Below are 26923 nucleotides of genomic sequence, written 5' to 3' on the forward strand. Positions count from 1 at the left end.
TTGTTAGCAGTAGGTTTCAACAATATGCAAGTGTCTCAGAGAATCCCTGCAGGGAAGGTGATGTTCTTTTTGAGGAATACAGTTGAAAAAAATTACCAGAACGATTCTGCTGCCGCTAGCGTACATTTCACATAAAGACGACAAAGATAAGATACAAGAAACTAGGCACATACGGTGGCACACAGACAGTTTTTTTCCCTTGTTCTATTTCTGAGTGGAACAGGAAAGAAAATAACTAGCAGTGGCACAGGGTACCTTCCACTGCACAAAGTATAATTGCTTGCAGAATACATATGTAGATGTAGATTGCTACTGTGAAAAATGCCAAGTTACATCACGGTTCAGAGTTCATGTAAAACTGTAAGTCCCCCATAATTGGCTGGGTAAGTCAGTTCAAAGATTGGAGGAAGGCAATGGGGCATATCACCTACAACGAGACTGTGCCTCATAAAGCACTGTGGTGTTCAACCTGGTCTTCAGGTTGATGACAAAAAGAAGAGATCAACAATATTTCAATCTGCATTACTTTTCCGTAGCTGACACTGATACGCTGATGACATCGCGTTGCATATAAGTGCCAGCCCTAAGCATTTTGCTGCTCCCTTGTCGGGTATGAGTCAGGATCTGCTCGATATCACAATAAGCACAAAACCTGGATCTTAAACTGAACCTTAAGAAGTCACAGGCCAGCCTCATATCAACCCAAATGTTCAGCAACCCATATGTTCTTGAAACAGTTTCTCCCTGGTCAAGTCCAATTTCCCTATTCAATAAAAAGTTTAAAGAATATGAGTATAAGAAAAAGATCTTGGCATAATTTTGTATAAGCATTAAAATACTGAAGAACAAGCTCTCATAGAACGCAGTAAATATCTCTTTTGGTTACATAGAATACAAAAACATATTGGTGTATTGAGAAAAATCAATAATGTTACAGTTCTGTGTAGTGATTTTGAATATTTCACAAATTCAAAAATGCATGGATGTGCAGGGCACCCATTTTTAACGTTTGTTGTGCTTTATTACTGATTTCAAATATAAGTATGTTTTTCTGTGACTGAATGTGTGTACCACTGACATCAAAGCCCATTTATTTAGGACAGACTTTATTTTCAGTGTCTTGTTGCAGTATCTGCCGTTAAAAAAATTACCAGAAATGGAGTAACTGCATGTGTATTTAGTAATTATAAATCAAATCTGTTAACTGTGATCTCATTCTCATGACAGATATTTACACTAATTTATCTTCACTTTATTAATGCATAATGGTGTCTCGCCTTACACAACTGATAAGAGGAAAGTGGAATGCTGAGAGTGAAAACCAGATTCAAAGCAATTGTGCAGATTCAAAGCAATTGTTTAACTTTTTGTGTGTGTATATATTTAAGTTTCAGACTAAGATTCTTTATTTTTTTCCACTTATTCATATTACAGTTGTCATGGTACAAGCAAAGTTTTCCTTACAAAAATGAAAGCAATCACCAAGTTACAATTTTTAAATTTTTTCAGGGCAAAATTCAAGATTTTTCTACTCATCATGCAATGCTTTACCACTATTCAACAATTCATTAATGCTTTTCAGGTAGAAGCTCATTAAACATGAATCTAACACATATGGAAATATGTAACAGGGGTCTATGCTATAACAAAAAACAATCACAAAACGACAGTTAAAAAACAGCTCATAAAACACAAATGGAACATATATGGAAAAATGTAACAGTGGTCTATGCTGTAACAAAATAACAACAATCACAAATTTAGAACTAAGTAAATTAAATATATAAGGTCGGTCAAGGTACGAAATGCTATCCATTAATGTTCAACAAATATCTTCATATAAAACCTCATTCTGTCATTAATATCTTTATCATGATCACAGATCAAGCGAGGGTTTACAAGTGCAGAAATTCATATCTGTCGGAAACACTATTTACTGAATCACTGTCTCTATTGGTTCGTCTGTTAGGGCACAATCAGACAACTTGCAGTTTGTAATGAAATTGATCAATGTTACACTCTCATTATCTACTGAAGAACGTGTTATAATGGAACATTTCTTGTGTGTGCTGTTCTGTAGTCTCAACAAATTGTGTAAAATGCATAATGTTGATAACAGTAATCTACTATAGCTACTTTATCAGAATGCAATTCTTACAATACACTAGATTAGCATACAAAACAACCCAATAAAACTTCACATAGAATATATATAACTCTATAACTTACATTAAATTTAAATCATGCTAACATTAGAATCAATGCCAAATGCATATGCAAATCATGTTTTGCACTTATGTTAAACTGATTCAAAATTGGCATGCATAGTTTGTATTTATATATGTAACTGGTTAAATTTATACTTATTATTGTTATTGTTATCATCATCATCATTGAAATCTTTGAGAATGGTACATCAGAATTGTGCTGTAAGTGAAATTCTTTTCTGTTAAAATGTTACTAATGAAATTAGTGAAATAGCTTTGTATCGCACTACCTTTGGTAAAAAGTACTGGCAGGAGTCGTCGTATTATGTGGCACATGTTCGTAGAGTAGTGTATTCTGGACCTTTTATCACTTGGATGATTAGCAGAAAAGATTATTTGCAAACAAGCAGTCTGTGATATTTCATTTACTGAAGTAATTTTTGAGAACATTTCTCTTTGAGAACAATGGTCTGGTAAAAAGTGCTTTAAAAATGAACACAATCTTGACCACAAAAATATCTGTTTTGATAGTAACTGGTTTTGGTCAGTTTTTTACCATCATCAGACCCTCATACTATGATCGTAGTTGGTGATGGTCAATGGAACGAGTCTTGTAACCGTAAGAGCCGATGTTTGCAGAGTTAAAACACCCACCCCACCTATCTTCACAATAAATGTTTTAGTGATTGAGACTGTCTGTGTCCATTTTTAAATCTACTGAAGTGCACAGATGTATACAAAACTGTGGAAGTGATTCTGCAACCCGAAACATAATTCTATCAGATGTAACTGTGCCAGCTACTAGAACAAGTATTCAAGCAAAGTAAAATGCAAATGTTGTGTGACTAGGGCCTCCCGTAGGGTAGACCATTCACCGGGTGCAAGTCTATTGATCTGATGCCACTTTGGAAACTTGCGCGTCGATATGGATGAAATTATGATGATTAAGAGAACACAACACCCAGTCCCTAAGCGGAGAAAATCTTCAATCCAGCCGGGAATCAAATCTAGGCCCATAGAATTGACATTCTGTCGCGCTGACCACTCAGCTACCGGGGTCGGACTTCAAGATAAGTGAAAGGATATTTCAATAATTTGAACTTAAATTAATGAAAATTCTAACCTTTATATATCAAGTCTTCTCAAGTTAACAGAAAAATAAACACAAAATGGATCACACTTGGACTTAGAGAGATGTAGCTCAGCATTATTAACTCAATAACAAAATTGTTTGAAAATTACCGAACTATTAGTTTAATACGTCACAGCTGCAAAATACTAACACAAATTCTTTACGGACGAATGAAAAAACAGGTAGAAGCCGACCTCAGGGAAGATCAGTCTGGATTCCATAGAAATGTTGGAACAAGTGAGGCAGTACTGACCCAATGACTTAATTTAGAAGATAGATTTAGGAAAGAGAAACCTACATTTCTAGCATTTGTAGACTTAGAGAAGGCTTTTGACAATGTTGACTGGAACACTCTCTTTCAAATTCTGAAGGTGGCGGGGGTAAAATACAGGGAACGAAAGGCTATTCACAATTTTTACAGAAACCAGATGGCAGTTGTAAGAGTTGAGGGGCATGATAGAGAAGCAGTGGTCGGAAAGGGAGTGAGACAGGATTGTAGCCTATCCCCAGTGTAATTCAATCTGTATATTGTGCAAGCAGTAAAGGAAACAAAAGAAAAAATTTGGGGTAGGGATTAAAATCCATGGAGAAGAAATAAAATCTTTGAGGTCTGCCAATGACATTGTAATTCTATCAGAGGCACCAAAGGACCTGGAAGAGCAGTTGAGCGGAATCGACAGTAGGGTATAAGATGAACATCAACAAAAGCAAAACAAGGATAATGGAAAGTAGTCGAATTAAATCAGGTGATGCTGACAGAATTAGATTAGGAAATGAGACACTTAAAGTGGTAGATGAGTTTTGCTATTAGGGGAGCAAAATAACTGATGATGGTCAAAGTAAAGAGGGTATAAAATGTAGACTGACAATGGCAAGGAAAGTGTTTCTGAGGAACAGAAATTTGTTAGCATCGAGTACAGATTTAAACATCAGGAAGTCTTTTCTGCAAGTATTTGTATGGAAGTGAAACATGGACAATAAACAGTGGCTTTCAAAATGTGGTGCTACAGAAGAATGCTGAAGATTAGATGGATAGATCACATAACTAAGGAGGAGGTACTGAATAGAATTGGGGAGAAGAGGAATTTGTAGGACAACTTGACTAGAAGAAGGGATCGGTTGGTAGGACATGTTCTGAGGCATCAAGGGATCATCAATTTAGTACTGGAGGGCAGTGTGGAGGGTAAAAACCATAGAGGGAGACCAAGAGATGAACACACTAAACAGATTCAGAAGGATGGAGGTTGCAGTAGGTACATCCAGATGAAGAAGCTTGCACAAGGTAGGGTAGCATGGGGAGCTGCATCAAACCAATCTCTGGACTGAAGACCACAACAACAACAACAACAAAATAAAAGGTAGTGTAACTGTATAAATAAAAAAAAAATCTACTCACCAAATGGCAGTGAGGGAATACACATAAAAGTTAATGAAATGTGCAAGATTTCAGAGCCAGTGCCTCCATTTTCTGGCATTAGGCGAAGAAAGAGGGATGAAGGAAGAGGACTGGTGAGGTTTAGGAAATGGGAAGAGTTATGGAATAATCAACCAGAACCATGGATCAGGGGAGATTTGCTGGATGGCACATTGTATTCCTTCTCATACCATCTGCTAAGTCTCCCTTGACCTAGGGTTATGGGTGATTTTTTGGTAACTTCCCCTTTTGCTAAACCTCCCCAGTCATTTCTTCATCCCTCTTCCTTCCTCTTCAACCACTCTGTCAGAAAAAGGAGCCACTGTCTCTGACAGCTTGCACATTTCCTTAACTTTCATATGTGATATGTGTTTCCTCCAGCTACTGCTTAGCGAGTTGATTTTTATACATCACTTATAATATAGTTTCAAAAACTGATTATTGTCACTGATATAAAATAAAACATAATCTAAAGTTCCATTATAAAACACTTATTATCTAATCTTTTGAATATATTAGGCTTCACACTACGCATTTGTAAATGGAACTGTACATTTTGTAATAATTTTTGTTAAAAAAATTGTGTTCCCCATAAACCAGACTTTGTACAATCAATCATGAGTACCCATATGCCTATTAAAATTGTATACGCGAGGAAATTGTTTCGAGCAAATAGGACATATAAATGGATTTAACTTTTTACATGCACGCAAGTGTATTCTCAAACGGTATTCGTAATTAAAGGTTTTTGAACAATGTGGGCATGAAAATGATTGTGCATCCTTATGTCTCAATATATGAGCTCCAAGCTGTTGCTTACGGGAAAATGCTTTTGAACAAATATCACAAACAAATTCTTTTATCTTACTATGTATCAGCCTATGCCTCCTCAAATTATTTGCATCAGTGAAAGGCCTTGAACACACAGCACATATGTGTTGCTTCTCCTTCATGTGACAAAGCATGTGTAATTGTAAACTCTGCTTCAATGTGAAACTTTTTTCACATACAGCACAGGAGTAGTCTTTCTCTTTCCTATGAACAAGCAGATGTCTTACAAAGTTGCTGCGGTTATTAAAATGCTTCAAGCATTTGGGACAAGCAAACTCTTGCTCTGATTGTGTAATGAATGAAGATTTCTGCAATGATCGTGCCAAATAGATAATCTTACTCTCTTCATTGTTACTTTCTTGTTCTACTCCATTGGAGGTCACTGGCAATTCATATGATGTCACACTATCTCCAGTATCAATCTTACCCTCTTTGTCATTGTGCTCTTTATGTTGCCATTGAAAACTGTCTTTCTGTGTGCACTGATTCTTGTTTACTTCATTACTACTTTCTGGTTCTTCCCCATTTGCAGTCACTGGTATTTCAGACGACATCATACTGTCTCCAACATTAACCTCAGTCTCTTTCTGCTTACTCTTTTTCTGTTTTGGGTGAGAACTGTCTTTCTGTGGGCAAAGATTCTTGTTTTCTTCATTACTACTTTCTGGTTCTCCTCCGCATGAAGTCACTGGTATTTCATGCAATGCTATTCTGTCTCCTACATTAACATCAGTTTCTGTGTGTTTATGCTTTTTCTGTTTCGGATGTGAGATGTCTTTTGTTGTGCACAGATTCTTGCTTTCTATATTAGTACTTTCTAGTTCTTTTCCAATGGAAGTTACTGATATTACATGTGATGCCATACTGTCGACAGTATTAACCTCAGTGTCTTTGTGTTTATTCTTTTTACTTTTCAGGTGTGAACTGTCTTTCTTTGTACACAGACTTTTGTTTTTTTCATTACTACTCTCTGACTCCCTCCCATCTGCATTCACTGGAATTTCACGTGATGCCATAGTATGTGATGCAATACTGTCTCCAATATTAACATCAGTCTCTTTGTGTTTATGCTTTTTCCATTTCAGATATGAACTATCTGTCTTTGTGCACTCATTCTTACTTTCTTCATTACCATTTTCTATTTTTTCTCCATTAGAAGTCACTGGTACTTCGTACGACACTATACTGTCTCCAGCATCAACCTCAGCCTCTGTTTGCTTATGCTTTTTCCATTCTGAATGTGAACTATCTTGCTTTGAGCACATATTCTTTCTTTCTTCATGGATACTTTCTGATTCTTCTCTGCTTGCACTCATTGGTATTTCATACAAGACCATGCTGTTTCCATTATTAATCTTACCTTCTTTGCATTTATTCTTTTTCTGTTTCAATTGTGAACTGTGTTTCTTAGTGTGCATATTCTTGTTTTCTTCATTACCACTTTCTGGTTCTTCTCCACTTGCAGTCACTGGTATTTTATGTGATGCCATACTGCCTCCAATATTAACCTCAGTCTCTTTGGGTTTATGCTTTTTTAGTTTTGCATGTGAACTGTGTTTCTCTACGCGCAGATTCTTGTTTTCTTCATTACATCCTTTCTCTTCTTCTCCATTTGCACTTACTGGTATTTCATACAAGACCATATTGTTTCCAGTGTTAACCTTATTCTTTTTGTGTTTATTCTTTTTCTGTTTCAGTTTTGAACTATATTTCTTTGTGCACAGATTTTTATTTTCTTCATTACTGCTTTCTGGTGCTTCTCCATCCGCAGCTGCTAGTATCTTATAAGAGATTATGCTGTGTCCAGTAATAACTTCAGTATCTTTGTGTTTCTTCTTTTTCAGTTTCTCGTGTGAACTGTCTTTCTTTGTGCACAGATTCTTGTTTTCATCATTACTACTCTCTGGTTCTTCTCCATCTACAATCACTGGCATTTTATGTGATTCCATACTGTCTCCAATACTAGCACCAGTCTCTCCGTGTTTTTGCTTCTTCTGTTTTGGATATAAATTGCCTCTCTTTGCGCGCAGATTCTTACTTTCTTCATTATTATTGTCTGTTTGTTCTCCATTACAGGTTACTGGTATTTCATATGACAAGATACTGTTTCCAGTATTAACCTTAGTCTCTTTGTATTTCTTCTTTTCTTGTTTCAGATGTGAGCTGTCTTTCTTTGTGCACAGATTTTTGTTTTCATCATTACTACTCTCTGGTTCTTCTCCATTTGCAGTCACTGGTATTTCATGTGCTGCCATTCTGTCTCCAATATTAACCTCAGTCTCTTTGGGGTGTTTATGCCTTTTCCATTTCAAATGTGACTTGCCTTTCTTTTTCTCATTTTCTTTATTATTACCTTCTGGGTCTTCTCCACTAGAAGTCACTGGCATTTCACAGGACACCACACTGTCTCCAGTATTAACCTCAGTCTCTTTGTGTTTACGCCTTTTCCGTTTCAAATGTGACTTGCCTTTCTTTTTCTCATTTTCTTTATTATTACCTTCTGGGTCTTCTCCACTAGAAGTCACTGGCATTTCACAGGACACCACACGGTGTCCAGTATTAACCTCAGTCTCTCTGCGCTTATGCTTTTTCCATTTTGAATGTGACTTGTCTTTCTTTCTCTCATTTTCTTTATTATTACTTTCTGGATCTTCTCCATTAGAAGTCACTGGCATTTCATATGAAGCTATACTCTCTCCAGTATTACTCTTATCCTCTTTGTGTTTATGCTTTTTTCGTTTCAGGTGTGAACCGTCTTTCTTTGCACACAAATTCTTGTTTCCTTCTTTACTACTTTCTGGTTCTTCTCCATCTGCAGTCACTGGTATTTCACGTGCTGCCATACTGTCCCCAGTATTAACCTCAGTTTCTCTGTGTTTATGCTTTTTGCATTTTGAATGTGACTTGCCTTTCTTTTTCTCATTTTCTTTACTATTTCTTTCTGGATCTTCTCCACTAGAAGTCACTGGTATTTCACATGATACCATACTGTCCCCATTATTATCCTTAGCCTCTTTGTGTTTATGCTTTTTTCGTTTCGGGGGTGAACTGTCCTCCTCTGCACACAAATTCTTGTTTCCTTCTTTACTACTTTCTGGTTCTTCTCTATTTGCGGTCACTGGTGTTTCATACGAGACCACGCTGTCTTCAGTGTTAACCTCAATTTCTTTGTGTTTATGCTTTTTCCGTTTCATATGTGAACTGCCTTTGTTTGTGCACCGATTCTTACTTTCTTCATTACTACTTCCCAGTTCTTCGCCATTTGCAGTCACTGGTATTTCATATGACACCACATTGTCTCCATTATTAACCTCAGTCTCTTTTTGTTTATACTTTTTCTGTTTCGAATGTGAACTGTATTTCTTTATGCACAGATTCTTGTTTGCTTCTTTACTACTTCCTGGTTCTGCTCCATCTGCAGTCACTGGTATTTCACGTGCTGCCATACTGTCCGCAGTATTAACCTCAGTTTCTCTGTGTTTATGCTTTTTGCATTTCGAATGTGACTTGCCTTTCTTTTTCTCATTTTCTTTATTATTTCTTTCTGGATCTTCTCCACTAGAAGTCACTGGTATTTCATATGATACCATACTGTCCCCATTATTATCCTTAGCCTCTTTGTGTTTATGCTTTTTTCGTTTCGGGGGTGAACTGTCCTCCTCTGCACACAAATTCTTGTTTCCTTCTTTACTACTTTTTGGTTCTTCTCTATTTGTGGTCACTGGTGTTTCATACGAGACCACGCTGTCTTCAGTATTAACCTCAATTTCTTTGTGTTTATGCTTTTTCCGTTTCATATGTGAACTGCCTTTGTTTGTGCACCGATTCTTACTTTCTTCATTACTGCTTCCCAGTTCTTCACCATTTGCAGTCACTGGTATTTCATATGACACCACATTGTCTCCATTATTAACCTCAGTCTCTTTTTGTTTATACTTTTTCTGCTTCGAATGTGAACTGTATTTCTTTATGCACAGATTCTTGTTTGCTTCTTTACTATTTCCTGGTTCTGCTCCATCTGCAGTCACTGGTATTTCACGTGCTGCCATACTGTCCCCAGTATTAACCACAGTTTCTCTGTGTTTATGCTTTTTGCATTTCGAATGTGACTTGCCTTTCTTTTTCTCATTTTCTTTATTATTTCTTTCTGGGCCTTCTCCACTAGAAGTCACTGGTATTTCACATGATACCATACTGTCCCCATTATTAACCCTAGCCTCTTTGTGTTTATGCTTTTTTCGTTTCGGGTGTGAACTGTCCTCCTTTGCACACAAATTCTTGTTTTCTTCTTTACTACTTTCTGGTTCGTCTCTATTTGCGGTCACAGCTATTTCATATGACACCACATTGTCTTCAGTGTTAACCTCAGTCTCTTTGTGTTTACGCTTTTTCCGTTTTGTATGTGAACTGCTTTTCTTTCTACACCGATTCTTGCTTTCTTCATTACTACTTCCTGATTCTTCTCCATATGCAGTCACTGGTATTTCATATGCTACCACATTGTCTCCAGTACTAACCTCAGTGTCTTTGTGTTCATGCTTTTTCTGTTTCAGATGTGAACTATCTTCCTTTGTGCACAGATTCTTACTTACTTCATTACTACTTCCTGATTCTTCTTCATTTGCAGTCACTGTTATTTCATACGCCATCTCACTGTCTCCAGTATTAACCTTACCCTCTTTGTGTTTATTCTTGTTCTGTCTTGGATGTGAACTGTCTTTCTTTGCACAAAGATATTTGTTTTCTTCATTACTACTTACTGGTTTGTCTTTATTTGAAGTCACAGGTACTTCAAGTGGTGCCACACTGTCTCCAATATTAACCTCAGTCTCTTTGTGCTTATATTTTTTCCCTTTCAGGTGCAAATTGTCTTTCTGTGAGTGCAGAATATTTTTTTCATTGTTACTACTTCCCAGTTCTTCTCTGTTTCCTGTCACTGTTTCATGTGATGCCATAGTGCTTGCTATAATAACCTTAGTGTCTTTGTATTTATGCTTTATATTCTTGTTTTCTACTCCCTTCAAACTATACAAGTGATCAGCATTTTCTGATTCTTCACCATTTGTATTTGTAGTCCCTGGTATTTCATTTAACCATCTGTTGCTTCTAGAATAAAATTCAGACTCCATACTGTACCTGGAAAATAACAAAATATACTGCTTTCAGTCATAAAATAATACAAATGAATTATTTTGTTATGGTTTCTTATATTCAGTTGGATAACAAATAAAATTTGTAATTATGCAGTGACCAGTTTCAACAGAAAGCTGCCATCATAATCAAATCTATAAACAGGATCAAACGTAAAGCATCAGAGTACAGATCCAGATGTCTGTAGTTTGATCCCCTGTCTGTCCATGGATTTATATCTGTCTCCTATCACTTCTTTTGCCTTGGACCACATTTGTTAGTCTAAAAAATTCTGCATGGTGCTGTAGGCCTACCTCTAACTCTCTGGATAAGTCTGAGCACAGGTAAAAGGAAGGTGTACGCATACCATCTACCCAAACAATGCCTAACTAAGCACTTAGCTGCTCAAACCAACCTTCAAATTTAACACTGCTTTTTTAAACCAGGAATAAGCAAGCCTAACAAATGAACTATAATTAGCTAGATAAAAATTATTGAAGGTATCCCTCTCATTGGTACTGTATAAAAAAGATAATGCTGATTGTTAGGAATGAAATGTAAACGACAAACTTTAGCCTCTAGCAACTGAACCAAAATATCATTATTCATTCAGTGAGTGTTTGCTTACAGTACAGTTATGTAAAATAATATAAACTGTGAACTACAAACATATATGAGCAATTGCTTATGATAAAATTAAATCAAAGAAAGGATTAACAAACCATATCATCAATCACTGGTAGTGAGATTTTTGCAGGAAACAGCTTAACATAACACTAAAATGTCTATTTAGAATAAGCAGACAATAAGAAAACATGTCACTAATTTAATATAAATATATATTCACCCAGTGGAAAGCAGTAACTTCTGGTGGATGAACACTACTGTTTTTACAGCAATTCGTTTAATAAAGTCTATGTTTATTATATGCAATCCCATAGATTATACCAGTTTTGAAAAATAGGTTGTGCTGAAATCTTGATTTCTTACTGTTTGTCTCTTCTAGAAAAAAATTTACAAGTCACATTAACCTATTACCCACAATCCTCATTGCTAGCAATGACTTATGACATATTTCATCAAACTGTCCTTTGATTCACTGTATAGGAAGCTATGGTTGATTTCTATTAGTTTTCTCTTTTTATATGTTATGTAAAAAGAAACAACAAAATGAATGAGTTTCTGGTTTTATTGTTAGAAGGCATAATTTGTAATGCAGGGTTCTTTCCCATCTATGTACATAGTCTCTTTTTGTTATCGTAAGTTGTATCAGAACATATGCACCTCAGGTTGTATGAAGCTCTTGGTATGCTACTTTTGATCTTTTTATTGTACAATGTGGTTGTTAATTTGTTGGTCTTGTTAACTTTTTTACCCTTGTTTGTAGATCTGAAGAAGACAGCAGAATATAGTCAAAACCAATCACTGTATGACAATAAACTGTGATAGTTGTACGAACAACTAAACAAACAGAATAGTCGTATCAATGATATCTGAAATTTTTATCTTGAACTTGGTTGATGTTCAGCAACTGTAAGCTTTAATGAAGGATGAAATTAGCAAACCAGCTGCAGAAATTTTATTGCATTGGCCTTGGTTTCTATATTGACTTATCTTCATGAGAATGAGTAATAATTGCTATAAATTAATTTAAACAACATAGAAAAATAACAGCTGTCTCAAAAACCACAAGTACCATAAGAAGTATAAACAACATAACAGGTATTACTTACATACGTTCACATCGTATTTGGAGATGAAAAAACCATTTGAGCTAAAGTGCTAAAGTCAACATTAAAATCACAAGCATAGCAAGCCACTATGACTGACAACATGCTGAAAGTTTTGTCATCTGATCACACCGTTACATAAAAATAGTGCAGTATGTGCCACCTATGGGGCACAAATAGTGCGTAGCAGTACAAATTAATGAAACAGTTATATTATAAACAAGAATAGTTATAACAAGAAACCAAGCTTAAGAACAGGAGTATAGAAATAAATAATAAATGAAATATACAGGACATGCTGCAAAAATAAAACAGGCAGTTCATAGTCTAGCGTAGATAGCACTGAAGTGCTCAAAATGAACAGTATTAACAGACTAGGAATAATAGACATGGAATACAATAAAAACAATTAAAAGAGGAGAAAAATAATGATTGAGAACTGTGCATAAAGATCTTCGGCCAAAGAAAGACAATATGTCAAAAAGCTGGGAGTAGCATTAAGAATGAGGCCAATTGACAGACATAAGCTTAAAAATTTCCAGTTCTTGAAGAATATCTTTATGGGCAATAATAAATTCATCAACTTCCTTTCATTTGTGGCCTGTAATAAGCAAATTATCAGCAAAGGATGAATTACAAACATTAGTACTCTCTATTCCTAATAAGTGCTCTTTATCTCTTTTTGGACAAAAGTTTACTTATTTGACAGTCTTTTTACTGTGCCTATCTGCAACTCAACATCTCTGCTATATGGTGAGCGGAAATCTATCCTTTTCATAATACTACCTTTATAGCTGATAGCTCTTCTGGCCTGTAATAAACTGAACAAGTGTCACAGGTTATTTTATAGACCTCTGAATTACACAAATTATGCAATTAATCAGTGATTTCAAATTGTGAATTAAGTTTTTCTGTAAACTGTTACTAGTGGGAAAAGTGACTTTGCATCCGTATCTTTTTTTCTAGCAGATGACAAATTCTGTAGGAAATGGTCCCTTGTTACGGTGCTGTGCAAATTTTTTTGCTTTTACATTGTCATTATTGGCAGTATTGCCTAAAGTTATCAAAAGTTATCATGCTGTTATTTTTTGGCTAGAAAATATTATTTACTATGGAATGTTGATAACTATTATCAACTGTTTTAGTTTTTATTAAATTCATTTCAACTTCTAGTTGCTCTGGAGGTAAAGATATTGAAAAAACCTGATGAACAGCTGAGGGAAGAAATACTTTTTTTTTTAGGAGATTGGGGACGTGTTGAAATGGAGGGTAAAATTTGGTCTGTACTATTTTCTTTTTGAAAAGTGTCGAAAAAGATATTTTCATTAATTATAGCTAGAGTAAGATCTAAGCAATTAAAGGTTCTATCAAACAGGGACAGGGAGCAGCTAGCGCTCGCAGGCACCCGCTGCGGTTTGTGTGTCGCAATGTTCTGCACACACAGGAGGCGGGCACCCGTGACTGACTGCCCTCAGTCCAAGGGAACACCTGGCAGGTTGTTATTTGATACAGAGACTGAGGTGGGCAAGTGTTGTCATGATGGTGGGAAAAGCACAAAGACTGATTGACTTGGTTCATGCAAATGTATTTTTGAATGATACACAACCCATGACATAAACACACATTATAAAAAGCTGGAACGCGGAAGCAAAAACTAACAGCATCATAACTTTAGGCAATACTACTAATAATGACAGTAAGAAAGCAAAAAATTTTACTCATTACCTTACTTAGGGACCATTTCCAACAGAGTTCGTCATATGCTGATACATACAAATGGATATTATATGGATACAAAAGTTGTTTTTTTCCACTAATAACAGCTTACAAAAATTTGAAATCATCGAATACTCTTCTGTATAATTCATGAGTTTGTAAAATAATATGAGAAGCTTGTCCTGTTTATTACATAGGACAGACTGGAAGTTAACTGTTTTCTTATCTTGTGCTGCTCTATGTTGTTTGCACTCCATAGTTGGTGCACAATGCACTGTTTTTGCATAGCTGAGTAATCAGCTGACAAACCTTTCAGTCGGATATCAGTCCTACTGCCTTGCTATGCTTGCGATTTTAATGTTGACTTCACAAGATAACTTTTACTTATTTGACTTGAGTATTTCAGCACAAATGGTTTCATTATCTCTCCATACACTGTGGAAGCATGTAAGTAATACCTGTTCTGTTTAATACTTCTTAATACTACTTAAGGCTTTTGAGATGGCTGTTATTTTCTTACACTGATTAAAAAAATTTTATATGTAAATATAACTCTTCTGATGAACACGGCCCTCCTACCCTTAGTTAGTATCAAAAGCACGGTCAGCACAATAAAATTTGTGCAATTGGTTGCCTGCTTTTATCCTGAATTGAAATGATTACATTCCATTTTGCCCAACTATGTTAGCAAACACACACAAAACTAATTGCATAATATTTTTGGTAGATATATAGTAGTCGTACCACAACTGTGGTGCAGAAATGGTGGAAGATCGTTCTACATAATGCACAGCAGCAGGCCTAATCAAGACATGAAGCGGCACTGTCAGCAGTGTTACAAAATTCATCATAGTGTCATCAAAACAAAATTATCAATTTTTGAAAATATAATGTAATTGGACAGACAAAAAAATCTACTCACCAAGCAGTAGTAGGAAAACACACATATAGAAGTATTCAAAATGCAATCTTTTGGAGCCAATGGGTCCTTGTTCTGGCAGGAGGGTTCAAGGGGAAGTAAGAGGGTTGAAGAAAATGACTAGTGAGGTTTAGGAAATGGGGAGAGTTCGGTAAAGTCGCCCAGAACCCCAAGTCAAGGGAGACTTAGTAAACAGGATGAGAAGGGAAGATTACTTGTTGGGGACAGCTCCAGATTAGATTTGAAAACCTGAGATCTTAAAGGTTGAAGACAGGATAATACCCAAGACACAGATTACTGCCAAAACATCATCTGTGAGTTAACCAGAGCCGGAAAGCTAAGTGCACTGTATGTGATAGGGTAGGGGTGGGGAGTGGACAGGTCAGAAAACAAAATATGTAGAAAACTAAAAGGGAGTGAAAAAAGGAGTAGTTACTATGAAGAAATGCTGAGAGTAAAGAAATTAACATAAATTAAGGACAGGCTGGTGGCGAGAACCTAGGACATGTTGTAACGCTTCTTACCTGCGGTGTTCTGAGAACCTGGCATCTGTGGGAAGAATTCAGATGGCAGGTGTGGTGAAACAAGCAGTGAGGTCTTGATTGTTATGTTGTAGAACATTCTCTGCAACAGGATATTGTGTGCTGCCAGTAGACATCCTCTGCCTATGCCCATTCATCATTACTAATAACTTGGTGGTGGTCATGTTGATGTAAAACACCGAACAGTGTTTACATAACAGCTGGTACACAACATGTGTCAATTCATGTTAACAGGGCTGGTATAGGTGGTGGTAGGAGAGTGCATATTGCAAGTCTTACAGCAGGGAGGGTCACAAAGATAGGAGCCATAGGGCAGGGAATTGGGTGCGTGAGGAGAACAGTGTCTGACAAGGACATTGCGGACGACAACAAAAGCTATTCTAGGACAAAAAGACAGACAGAATGAACCTCATTTGAGGGCATGATTTTAGGAAGTCATAGCCTTGTCGAAGTGACTGATTAATAGATTCAAGAACAGGACTGTACTGAGTGACAAGAGATGTACTCCTAAGTTGTTTTTTGGAGGGATCAGCAGTACCAGGATTAGGTGTGACTACCTGGGAAATCTGCTTTTGAACTAGGCTTGGTGGGCTATGTCCAGTGAAGGCTGCGGTAAGAATGGTGGTGTAGTGCTGTAAAGAGCCCTTGTACGAATAAATATGTTTGCCTCAAATGCCAAGGCTGTATGGGAGGGAACATTTGACATGGGAAGCATGGCAACTGTCAAAATATAAGTACTGTTGTTTGTTAATACGTTTCATGTGAACAGAAGTGTGTACCTGACTTTCAATGATGATGATGCCTACATCAAGGAAAGTGGCATTCGATTCTGAAAGAACCAAGTGAAATTTAACTGAGAGAATGTCTTTAGAGATTTCAAGAATTTTTATAGGTCAGAATCACTGTGAGTCCACATGGCAAAGATGACATCGATGTAACTAAACTAAAGCAAAGATTGCAGGCGTATGGATTTCAGGAAAGTTCCCGCCAAGCGAAGCATGAAGAGGTTAGCATAGGAAGGAGCCATTCTTGTTCCCATGGCTGTGCCCCTGATCTGTCTGTATGTCTGCCCGTCAAAGATAAAATAGTTATTGGTAAGTATATAGATGATTAAGGTGAGCGGGAAGGACTTCATAGGTTTGGAATCAGATTGATGCTGACTGAGATTATGTTCAGCAGTGGGAGTGGTGACAAAAACCAACAGGTCACTAAAAAGCAGTAACCCTTTGGGCTATGATGTATTCCAGAAAAAATTCTAAAATCTTGTATGTACTTGGTAATCAGCTGATAGTCAAAATGTATGTTGTGGAAGTAAGCAAGTGACCTTTAATTATAGAACCATCTCCATCCTTCCTGTGTTCTCAAAAAACATTTGGGAGCGTAACTTACAACACAATATCGAACCGCCTTTATGACAACAATCTCTTAACAGCAGCCCATTTTGGCTTCTGTACAGGCTCTTCTATTTAGAAAGAAATATAGAATCACACAAACTTAGCTCAGGCAAAACTAAACAACAAACTTTACCCTGTTGCCAAGGCCTTTAATTGCGGAGATCAAAAAATTATAGAAGGAAAATTAAATTTGTATGGCATTAAGGGCATTCCTGTTGCAAGAGTGGAGACATATCTTAACATATTACACAACAAGGCGACGACTGAAATTGGACAGCAGCAAAAATGACCACGACGATAAAATCGGAGACTTAGAGTTCAAGCTGAGTTTCAGAGGGAATTATTCTTACCATGTGCCATTTGTAAATGGAACATTTAAATGGGTATTAATAGTGGTATCAAAAGCATCCTCCACTACAAACTATAAGATGGCTTGCTGAATACAGATGTAGATGTGAATATGAGAAGTGATGATAACAGGCTAACAGGAGAATGAAGACAACACTGATGTTTCACTACTCTATGATTTACTTCAACCTTACTCAGACTTGGACTGTATCTTATCTTTCACTTCTAAGTTAAAGTTTTCAAACCTTGTCGAGTACCATCTACATCTGCATGACTACTCTGCAAATCACATTTAAGTGCTTGGCAGAGGGTTCATCAAACCACAATCATACTATCTCTCCACCATTTCACTCCCAAATAGCGCGCGGGAAAAACAAACACCTAAACCTTTCTGTTTGAGCTCTGATTTCTCTTATTTTATTTTGATGATCATTCCTACCTATGTAGGTTGGGCTCAACAAAATATTTTCGCATTCGGAAGAGAAAGTTGGTGACAAATTTCGTAAATACATCTCGCCGCGACAAAAAACGTCTTTGCTTTAATGACTTCCATCCCGACTCGCGTATCATGTCTGCCACACTCTCTCCCCTATTAGGTTATAATACAAAACGAGCTGCCCTTTTTTGCACCCTTTCGATGTCCTCCGTCAATCCCACCTGGTAAGGATCCCACACTGCGCAGCAATATTCTAACAGAGGACGAACGAGTGTAGTGTAAGCTGTCTCTTTAGTGGACTTGTTGCTTCTTCTAAGTGTCCTGCCAATGAAACGCAACCTTTGGCTCACCTTCCCCACAATATTATCTATGTGGTCTTTCCAACTGAAGTTGTTCGTAATTTTAACACCCAGGTACTTAGTTGAATTGACAGCTTTGAGAATTGCACTATTTATCGAGTAATCGAATTCCAATGGATTTCTTTTGGAACTCATGTGGATCACCTCACACTTTTCATTATTTAGTGTCAACTGCCACCTGGCACACCACACAGCAATGTTTTCTTAATCGCTTTGCAACTGATACTGGTCTTCGGATGACCTTACTAGACGGTAAATTACAGCATCATCTGCGAACAACCTAAGAGAACTGCTCAGATTGTCATCCAGGTCATTTATACAGATCAGGAACAGCAGCGGTGGGGAACACCTGATATCACTTCAGTTTTACTCGATGATTTGCCGTATTCTTGTACACCTCTCCTGCAAGTTTTCCACACCCAGGAACCACGTGGGTTTTTTCCTACATTCTTATACCCTAACAGTCTCTTCCTTATATTCTGCAAGAAGGAGACCCAGATTTCAAAACCTAGCGTTCATTCATCTTTATATGTGTTTCTATTTGGCAACTGTGTTTTTGTCAATACATACACAAATACCTCCAGTTCTTTTTGCATGTCAAACATTTATTAGGTCCTTTGTACATACATACAAAATTTCACACAGTTTTGGATGCAGTGTACCCAGTCTAGCTAGGCGATACAAGCAAACACATGACCAGCATATGGAAGTATTATAAACTATATTATTGTCTATTTTGAATGCAAAATGTAACCGCATTGCACAGTTTCATTTTTGCAACTGTTTTTTTTAAATCTCTAGTCAATACACACACACACACAAAGTAGAGAGATAAAGAACACAAATTAAGGTAAGAAGTCACTTACGTTCTTGCAGCGTTCAATGGCAAATGGTCCTTGTGATGATGCTTCCTGCGACTCTGAAAATACAGAAGTCAATTAAAATTCAGTTACCTTTAACTTACCAAGCAATGACAAAGCAGATCATACAAAAGGGTGCCTCCATATTTGCAAAATTATGATCCAAATTTTGAATGTTAAAACACAGAGAACTAAAATGTCAAAACAAGAATAACAGAAAAAAATTAAGAATGTAGATGATTGTTAATTTTTTTTCAGTTTACACAGACAGGTGGAGAGCGTTAAAAAAGATGAGTATGTTGCACTGTATAGCATAATAGCAAAGTTTCAGCTTAGGCAAAAACCACATGTCCAAATTAATTTACACAGATGCCTTACATATCACCATTCCTTCTCCTAGGTCAGCGGTTCCCACCTTTTTGGAGACAAATCACCCCCGAGTACAATAATGTATTAACTAGTAAACCCTCCCACCCCCTCCCCACATCAACATCATTTGCGCCATTAGAATGAAAATAATTTTCTTTGAGCACTTCTATTTTTAAAATGTCAAGAAATAAATGACACTTAGTTCTGTAGGTATTTTATTAAACTAGGAAGTAATGACTGGATTAGACAACTAGTGCTGTGTATTTCTAATGACCTCTTACAGAATGATGAAGCTGTTCTCTGGATATAACATCTACATTGTGATTGAGGATAGACAGTTTGTACGAAACTCCACTCCCTGGTGACACTTGCTCCACCCACACCTTCACCCCCCTTTTATAATCAACCAAATTAAAATGTCTATACTATACTTAGTTTGTAAATCACTTGATTACTGGACTTCTTGCTTCTGAACTGGCGGAAACTGAAAGATTTCGGCTGTCAGTCCTTTTTATTTATGACCACTGCCACTAATAATAATAATAATAATAATAATAATAATAATAATAATAATAATAATAAATACATCGTCTACATCATTGCAATTTCATAACCACTTCTACAGCCCTTTAGATCACATAACATCAACAGATACGAAGAAAGTAAATTGGAAAAAGAAAACACTACATGTTAAGCACCCGTATCATCTAACACAGCCACACATTGTTCAAGACACATCCAACACATGGCTAAGAAAAGGCAATATATACAGTGCGACAGAAGGGTTCATGATTGCAATACAGGATCAAACAATAAACACCAGATATTACAGCAAGCACATTATTAAAGATCACAATACCATAACAGATAAATGCAGACTTTGCAAACAACAAATAGAAACAGTAGATCACATCATAAGTGAATGTACAATACTAGCAAATACAGAATACACCAGAAGACATGACAATGTAGCAAAAATAATACATCAACAACTTGCCATACAACATAAGCTAATAAAACAACGCATTCCCACATACACGTATGCACCACAAAATGTACTGGAGAATGATGGATACAAATTATACTGGAACAGAACCATTACAACAGATAAAACAACTCCACATAACAAACCTGACATCATACTCACCAATAAAAAGAAGAAATTAACACAACTAATCGAAATATCCATACCCAATACAACAAATATACAGAAGAAAACAGGAGAAAAAATTGAAAAATACATCCAACTGGCTGAGGAAGTCAAGGATATGTGACATCAGGATAAAGCTGACATTATACCAATTATACTATCAACTACAGGAGTCATACCACACAATATCCACCAGTACATCAATGCACTACAGCTACATTGAAACATGTATATACAACTACAGAAATCTGTAATTACTGATACATGTTCAATTACCCGAAAGTTCCTAAATGCAATGTAACATATACCGTACAGTTAAAAGTGAGTCACGCTTGATCAAGGTCCGCGTCACTTTCCATTTTTAACCAGACATAACATCTGAGAAAGGAAAGAAATAATAATAATAATAATAATAATAATAAAATAATAATAATAATAAGCTAGGGGCCTCATCTCACAAGCGATGAGGAAGGAGGAGGGGCAGGGTAACACCTCGTAAAAAAAACCTGGGTCCATCTGGCTCCGGATGGTAGCACCCTGGGAGAGCCCCTGCCTAGGGTTTCAGTTGAAGCCCAGTCAATGGTCTCAAAGGCAGAAGAGGAATCCTAACTCCCAACGGCAGAGAGAGCGGAAGAACCTAATCGAGAAAACCATAAAAAATAACGATTTAGGACTAACAATCCGATCTTACCTCGGAGTTTATTTCCTACCATGTACAATGTACAATTTCAGTTGCAGAATAGAAAGTCTGCTAGAAGAAAGCACTACATCAGAGGGTAACTCGAAAGAGGAATCCACCATTGCTTTATGCAATGCATCAGGACCTAGGGTTCTGGGGAGTCTCAACATCTGCTTTAAGGTTGAGTCGGATCATCCTTGGTATCCTTCCGAACTCAAGTTGAAAAGGAAATTCTTTGCAGGCACCTTGAACATAAATTCATTACTAAAAATTGGTAAACAAAAAGAACTTGGAATTCTCTTAGATAAGTATGAAATACAAATTTTAGCAGTTCAAGAAACAAGATTTTTGGCTGAAAATGTTACAAAAACCAAAAACTATAGAATTTTTAAGGACAAACCAGCAATAAAAATCATGAAAGACATGCCAACACTTGGTTCCACTTTCTATGTTCATAAAAATTTAGCAGATAACATTACAGAATTCAAATCCAGTTCAGAAAGACTCACTCTTCTCACAGTTAAATGCAAAAATGAACAGTACACCTTTGATAATTGTGATGCTCCAAACAATGATGACAATAAGAAAAATCCCAGTAAAGTAGAAGCATTCTGGCAACTTCTAGAAGAAGAAATACCAAAAATTCCAAAATCAAATGATGTTATGGGGGATTTTAATGCACAAATAGGGGGGGGGGAGGAATCATTTAAAAAAATAGTAGGAGATTATCCAGCTCATAAAAGAACAAACAACAATGACACAAGTCTTTGTAGTACATTTCAGTTGAAGGTAATGTCAACCTTCTTCAAAAAATTACCAAAAAAGGCAAAAATGTGGATCTCTCCGAATCTAACGCTAGGGGAGTTCCAGTTAGATCATGTAGCTATTTCTAAATACAGTTTTAAAGAAATCATTAATGTAAAAGTGGCACGAAACAGGGAATTTGATTCTGATCATTACCTGACTAAGATTAAACCGAAACTTCTCCCCAATAAAAATCAAAAGAAAAAGCAAAAATTAATTAAATATAATTCAGACAGTCTCAACATCACCACGGAGGTAATAAAAAATTTTCAGGAAGAAATTAAAGGAACTAAATGAGGGAAATGGGAAGAAATATCGAAAGAAATCAACAGAGTAGCGAAAATTGTTTTGGGAACAACAAAAATGAAGAAGAAAGTCTGGTGGAGTGAAATCTGTGAAGAAGCAGTAATAGAAAGAACAAAGCAGTGAAAGAAATGGAAATGTTATGGGAAGCCTGAACACCCATGTGCATTTAGAATGCAAAGGAAAGAAACAGCAAAAATAATTAAGAGTGCTAAAAGATCTTTTGAGAAATCACAAATTCTTAACGTACAAAACAACTTTGTAAAAAATAGCTCTCGGAATTTCTATCAGATGTTTAAAAGTCATCTAAAGGGCTAACGAGCTCCAAGTATTTGCTTCACTGATGAAAATGGTACAGTGGGCCTAAGCAACAGCCAGAATTGTGAAATACTAAGTAAGTACTTTGAAAAATTGTTGAACTGTGAAGAACCAAACCCAAACTGCAAACTAGAATTCCCAGATCTCCATGAAAATACAGAAGCGCCCCCCCCCCCCCCCCCCCCAATTCCACAATGTCCTGACGCTGCACCTGTTGGCACTCTAGTCCCTGCACACACCACCAGACTGTGTTCGTCACTCTCCCTACTCCCACACTACTGTGCCCTCTCCTTCCCCACTGCCTCCAGATTGCTTCTTGCATCCCACACAATAGTTGCATTCTGACATGAGATGCCGGAGTTGGAGGTCGTGTGTGTGTGGGGTGTGCTTGCTTGAGTGTGTAAATGGTGTGGGTGTCTCTCTTACTGATGAACGCTGTGGCCGAAAGCTTTATGTAAGTGTCTTTTAATTGTGCCTGTCTGCAATAATGTGTCTTATATACGGTAAGTAGCTGTCTGTCTTTTCATACGCTGTTGATATTCCTACCTGGAGTTTCCATTGTTTCGATTACGTATGAACACAAAACACATATACAAACTGGTTCAGTTAATAATAATAATAATAATAATAATAATAATAATAATAATAATAATAATCTCCATGGAGGCCCGGGAAAAGAATAGGCCTCCGGTATGTTCTGCCAGTCGTAAAAGGCGACGAAAAGAACAAACCACTAATAGGGCTAACCCCCCCTTTTTAGTGTGATTAGTTGGTTCAGGAGAGAACTAAAGAAACCTCGGACAAGCGCCATCATGGTCGAGGACGACGCTTGAACCCTATGCTCGCCCACAATGGTAATGACACTGCTAGCCAACTGGAAAATGATTTAAATCCAAATAGAGATGTTTTGTAGGATATGCTTCCTGCAACCACCCTAGAAGGAAAACAAAGACAGAGGATGAGATGGTCAGATGAAGCTAGTCGACACCTCATGTTCTGTTATTACCAAGCAACAAACCTAGGAACCAACACAACTGGATACAGATCACAAGTATACACAACATTTATTACCAGATAGCCAGAATTAAAATTTTTGACAGAGCAACGACTAGCTGATCAGATCCGTGTATTAATCAAAAATAACAGTATACCCCAGTCAGAATTAGAAAACATCAAACAACAAGTACAACAAATACTGGAACAAAATAATGTGCAGTCAGAAGAAGAAGAAAATACTGTAATGGACTCAAACATCCCAGAGCAAACAAACAAAGAACAACACACATCAATTAAACAATCAGAGGAAAACGAAGCCTTGAGACTGCCACCAGAACAAGTACAAATAGAACACGAAGTGACACACATGTTAGATATAGAAGAAAAATTCCAGCTGACATATATAGAATACAAAGACACAAATACAGACATTAGACCATTCTTGCATAGACCGCCAAATAACCCACAAGTCGAAACAACAATAAAAACTGTCAACACAATCATACACAACAAAATAAATGAAAACACAACTATGGAAGAGTTACAACTACTGGTTTATATAGGAGCACTCACTACACTAAATATACACACTAGGCAGAGATCAGAACCAACCAACACACAGAAGAAACCCACAAAACCAGCATGGCAACACAGGCTACAGATCAGAATAGAAAAACTGAGAAAAGACATTGGACAGCTAACACAATTTATAAGAAAAGAAATATCAGACAAAAACGAAAAAGGTTAGGTAAAATCTCACAACAAGAAGCGATAGAGCAATTAGATGAAAAGAAGCAGAAATTACAAGCATTAGCCAAACGACTTAGAAGATACAAAAAAAGTGAAAATAGAAGGAAACAAAACCAAACATTCAACACAAACCAAAAGAAATTTTACCAGACAGTAGATAACACACACATTAAAATAGACAATCCACCAAACATAACAGACATGGAACACTTCTGGAGCAACATATGGTCAAACCCGGTACAACATAACAGGCATGCACGGTGGATAGAAGCAGAAACAGACACATACAAGATGATACCACAAATGCCTGAAGTGATAATTTTGCAACATAAAGTCACCAAAGCAATTAATTCTACTCACAATTGGAAAGCCCCTGAAAAAGTTAAAATAGCAAATTTCTGGCTAAAGCAGTTCACCTCAACACATTCACATCTAACTAAATTATTTAACAGTTACAATGCAGACCCATACACATTCCCTGATACACTTACACATGAAATAACTTATATGAAACCTAAAGATCAAGCAGACACAGCAAACCCAGCTAAATACTGCCCCATAACATGCCTACCACACAATATACAAAATATTAACTTCAGTCATTACACAGAAAGTAATGACACATACAACACAGAACAAAATTATAAATGAAGAACAAAAAGGCTGTTGCAAAGGAGCACGAGGATATAAAGAGCAACTGATAATAGATGCAGAGGTAACATATCAAGCTAAAACTAAACAAAGGTCGCTACACTACGCATACATTGATTACCGAAAAGCTTTTGATAGTGTACCCCACTCATGGTTACTAAAAATATTGGAAATATACAAAGTAGATCCTAAATTGATACAGTTCCTAAACATAGTAATGAAAAATTGGAAAACCACACTTAATATCCAAACAAATTCAAATAATATCACATCACAGCCAATACAGATTAAGCGTGGAATATACCAAGGAGACTCATTAAGTCCTTTCTGGTTCTGCCTTGCTCTGAAGCCACTATCCAACATGCTAAATAATACAAATTATGGATACAATATTACTGGAAAACACCCACACAAAATCACACATTTGCTATACATGGATGATCTAAAACTACTGGCAGCAACAAATCAACAACTCAACCAATTACTAAAGATAACAGAAGTATTCAGCAATGATATAAATATGGCTTTTGGAACAGACAAATGTAAGAAAAATAGCATTGTCAAGGGAAAACACACTAAACAAGAAGATTACATATTGGATAACCACAGCGACTGCACAGAAGCGATGGAAAAAACAGATGCCTATAAATATCTAGGATACAGACAAAAAATAGGAATAGATAATACAAATATTAAAGAATAACTAAACGAAAAATATAGACAAAGACTAACAAAAATACTGAAAACAGAATTGACAGCAAGAAACAAAACAAAAGCTATAAATACTTATGCTATACCAATATTGATCTACTCATTTGGAGTAGTGAAATGGAGTAACACAGACCTAGAAGCACTCAGTACACTTACACGATCACAATGCCACAAATATAGAATACATCACATACATTCAGCAAAAGAAATATTCACATTAAGCAGAAAGGAAGGAGGAAGGGGATTTATCGACATAAAAAACCTGTATTATGGACAGGTAAACAATTTAAGAAAATTCTTTCTAGAACGAGCAGAAACTAGCAAAATACACAAAGCAATCACTCATATAAATACATTGGCTACACCACTGCAATTTCATAACCACTTCTACAACCCTTTATATCACTTAACATCAACAGATACAAAGAAAGTAAATTGGAAAAAGAAAACACTACATGGCAAGCACCTGTATCATCTAACACAGCCACACATCGATCAAGACGCATCCAACACATGGCTAAGAAAAGGCAATATATACAGTGAGACGAAAAGATTCATGATTGCAGTACAGGATCAAACAATAAACACCAGATATTACAGCAAGCATATTATTAAAGATCCCAATACCACAACAGATAAATGCAGACTTTGCAAACAACAAATAGAAACAGTAGATCACATCATAAGTGAATGTACAATACTAGCAAATACAGAATACACCAGAAGACATGACAATGTAGCAAAAATAATACATCAACAACTTGCCATACAACATAAGCTAATAAAACAACGCGTTCCCACATACACGTATGCACCACAAAATGTACTGGAGAATGATGGATACAAATTATACTGGAACAGAACCATTACAACAGATAAAACAACTCCACATAACAAACCTGACATCATACTCACCAATAAAAAGAAGAAATTAACACAACTAATCGAAATATCCATACTCAATACAACAAATATACAGAAGAAAACAGGAGAAAAAATTGAAAAATACATCCAACTGGCTGAGGAAGTCAAGGATATGTGACATCAGGATAAAGCTGACATTATACCAATTATACTATCAACTACAGGAGTCATACCACACAATATCCACCAGTACATAAATGCACTACAGCTACATCCAAACTTATATATACAACTACAGAAATCCGTAATT

General features: G+C 36.5%; 1 protein-coding gene across 9 annotated transcripts in view; it reads right to left on the reverse strand.

Annotated features, from left to right (window-relative positions):
- Positions 1-2583: 2583 nt before the first annotated feature.
- LOC126293658 (NK-tumor recognition protein-like) overlaps positions 2584-26923 on the reverse strand; it is a 95103-nt gene continuing 70763 nt past the window's right edge. For 7 of the 9 annotated variants that reach the window (XM_049986943.1, XM_049986948.1, XM_049986949.1 and 4 more), the window contains 2 exons: positions 19025-19077; positions 2584-10720 (listed from right to left, as the gene is read on the reverse strand). In XM_049986943.1, coding sequence (XP_049842900.1) covers positions 5365-10720; positions 19025-19077 — 5409 coding nt within the window. In that variant the 3' untranslated portion in view covers positions 2584-5364. The remainder of the gene's footprint in view (positions 10721-19024; positions 19078-26923) is intronic. The other 2 variants (XM_049986951.1, XM_049986950.1) reach the window with 2 other exon arrangements.

The sequence above is a fragment of the Schistocerca gregaria genome, chromosome 10 (assembly GCF_023897955.1).
Source record: "Schistocerca gregaria isolate iqSchGreg1 chromosome 10, iqSchGreg1.2, whole genome shotgun sequence".
Classification (NCBI taxonomy): domain Eukaryota; kingdom Metazoa; phylum Arthropoda; class Insecta; order Orthoptera; family Acrididae; genus Schistocerca; species Schistocerca gregaria.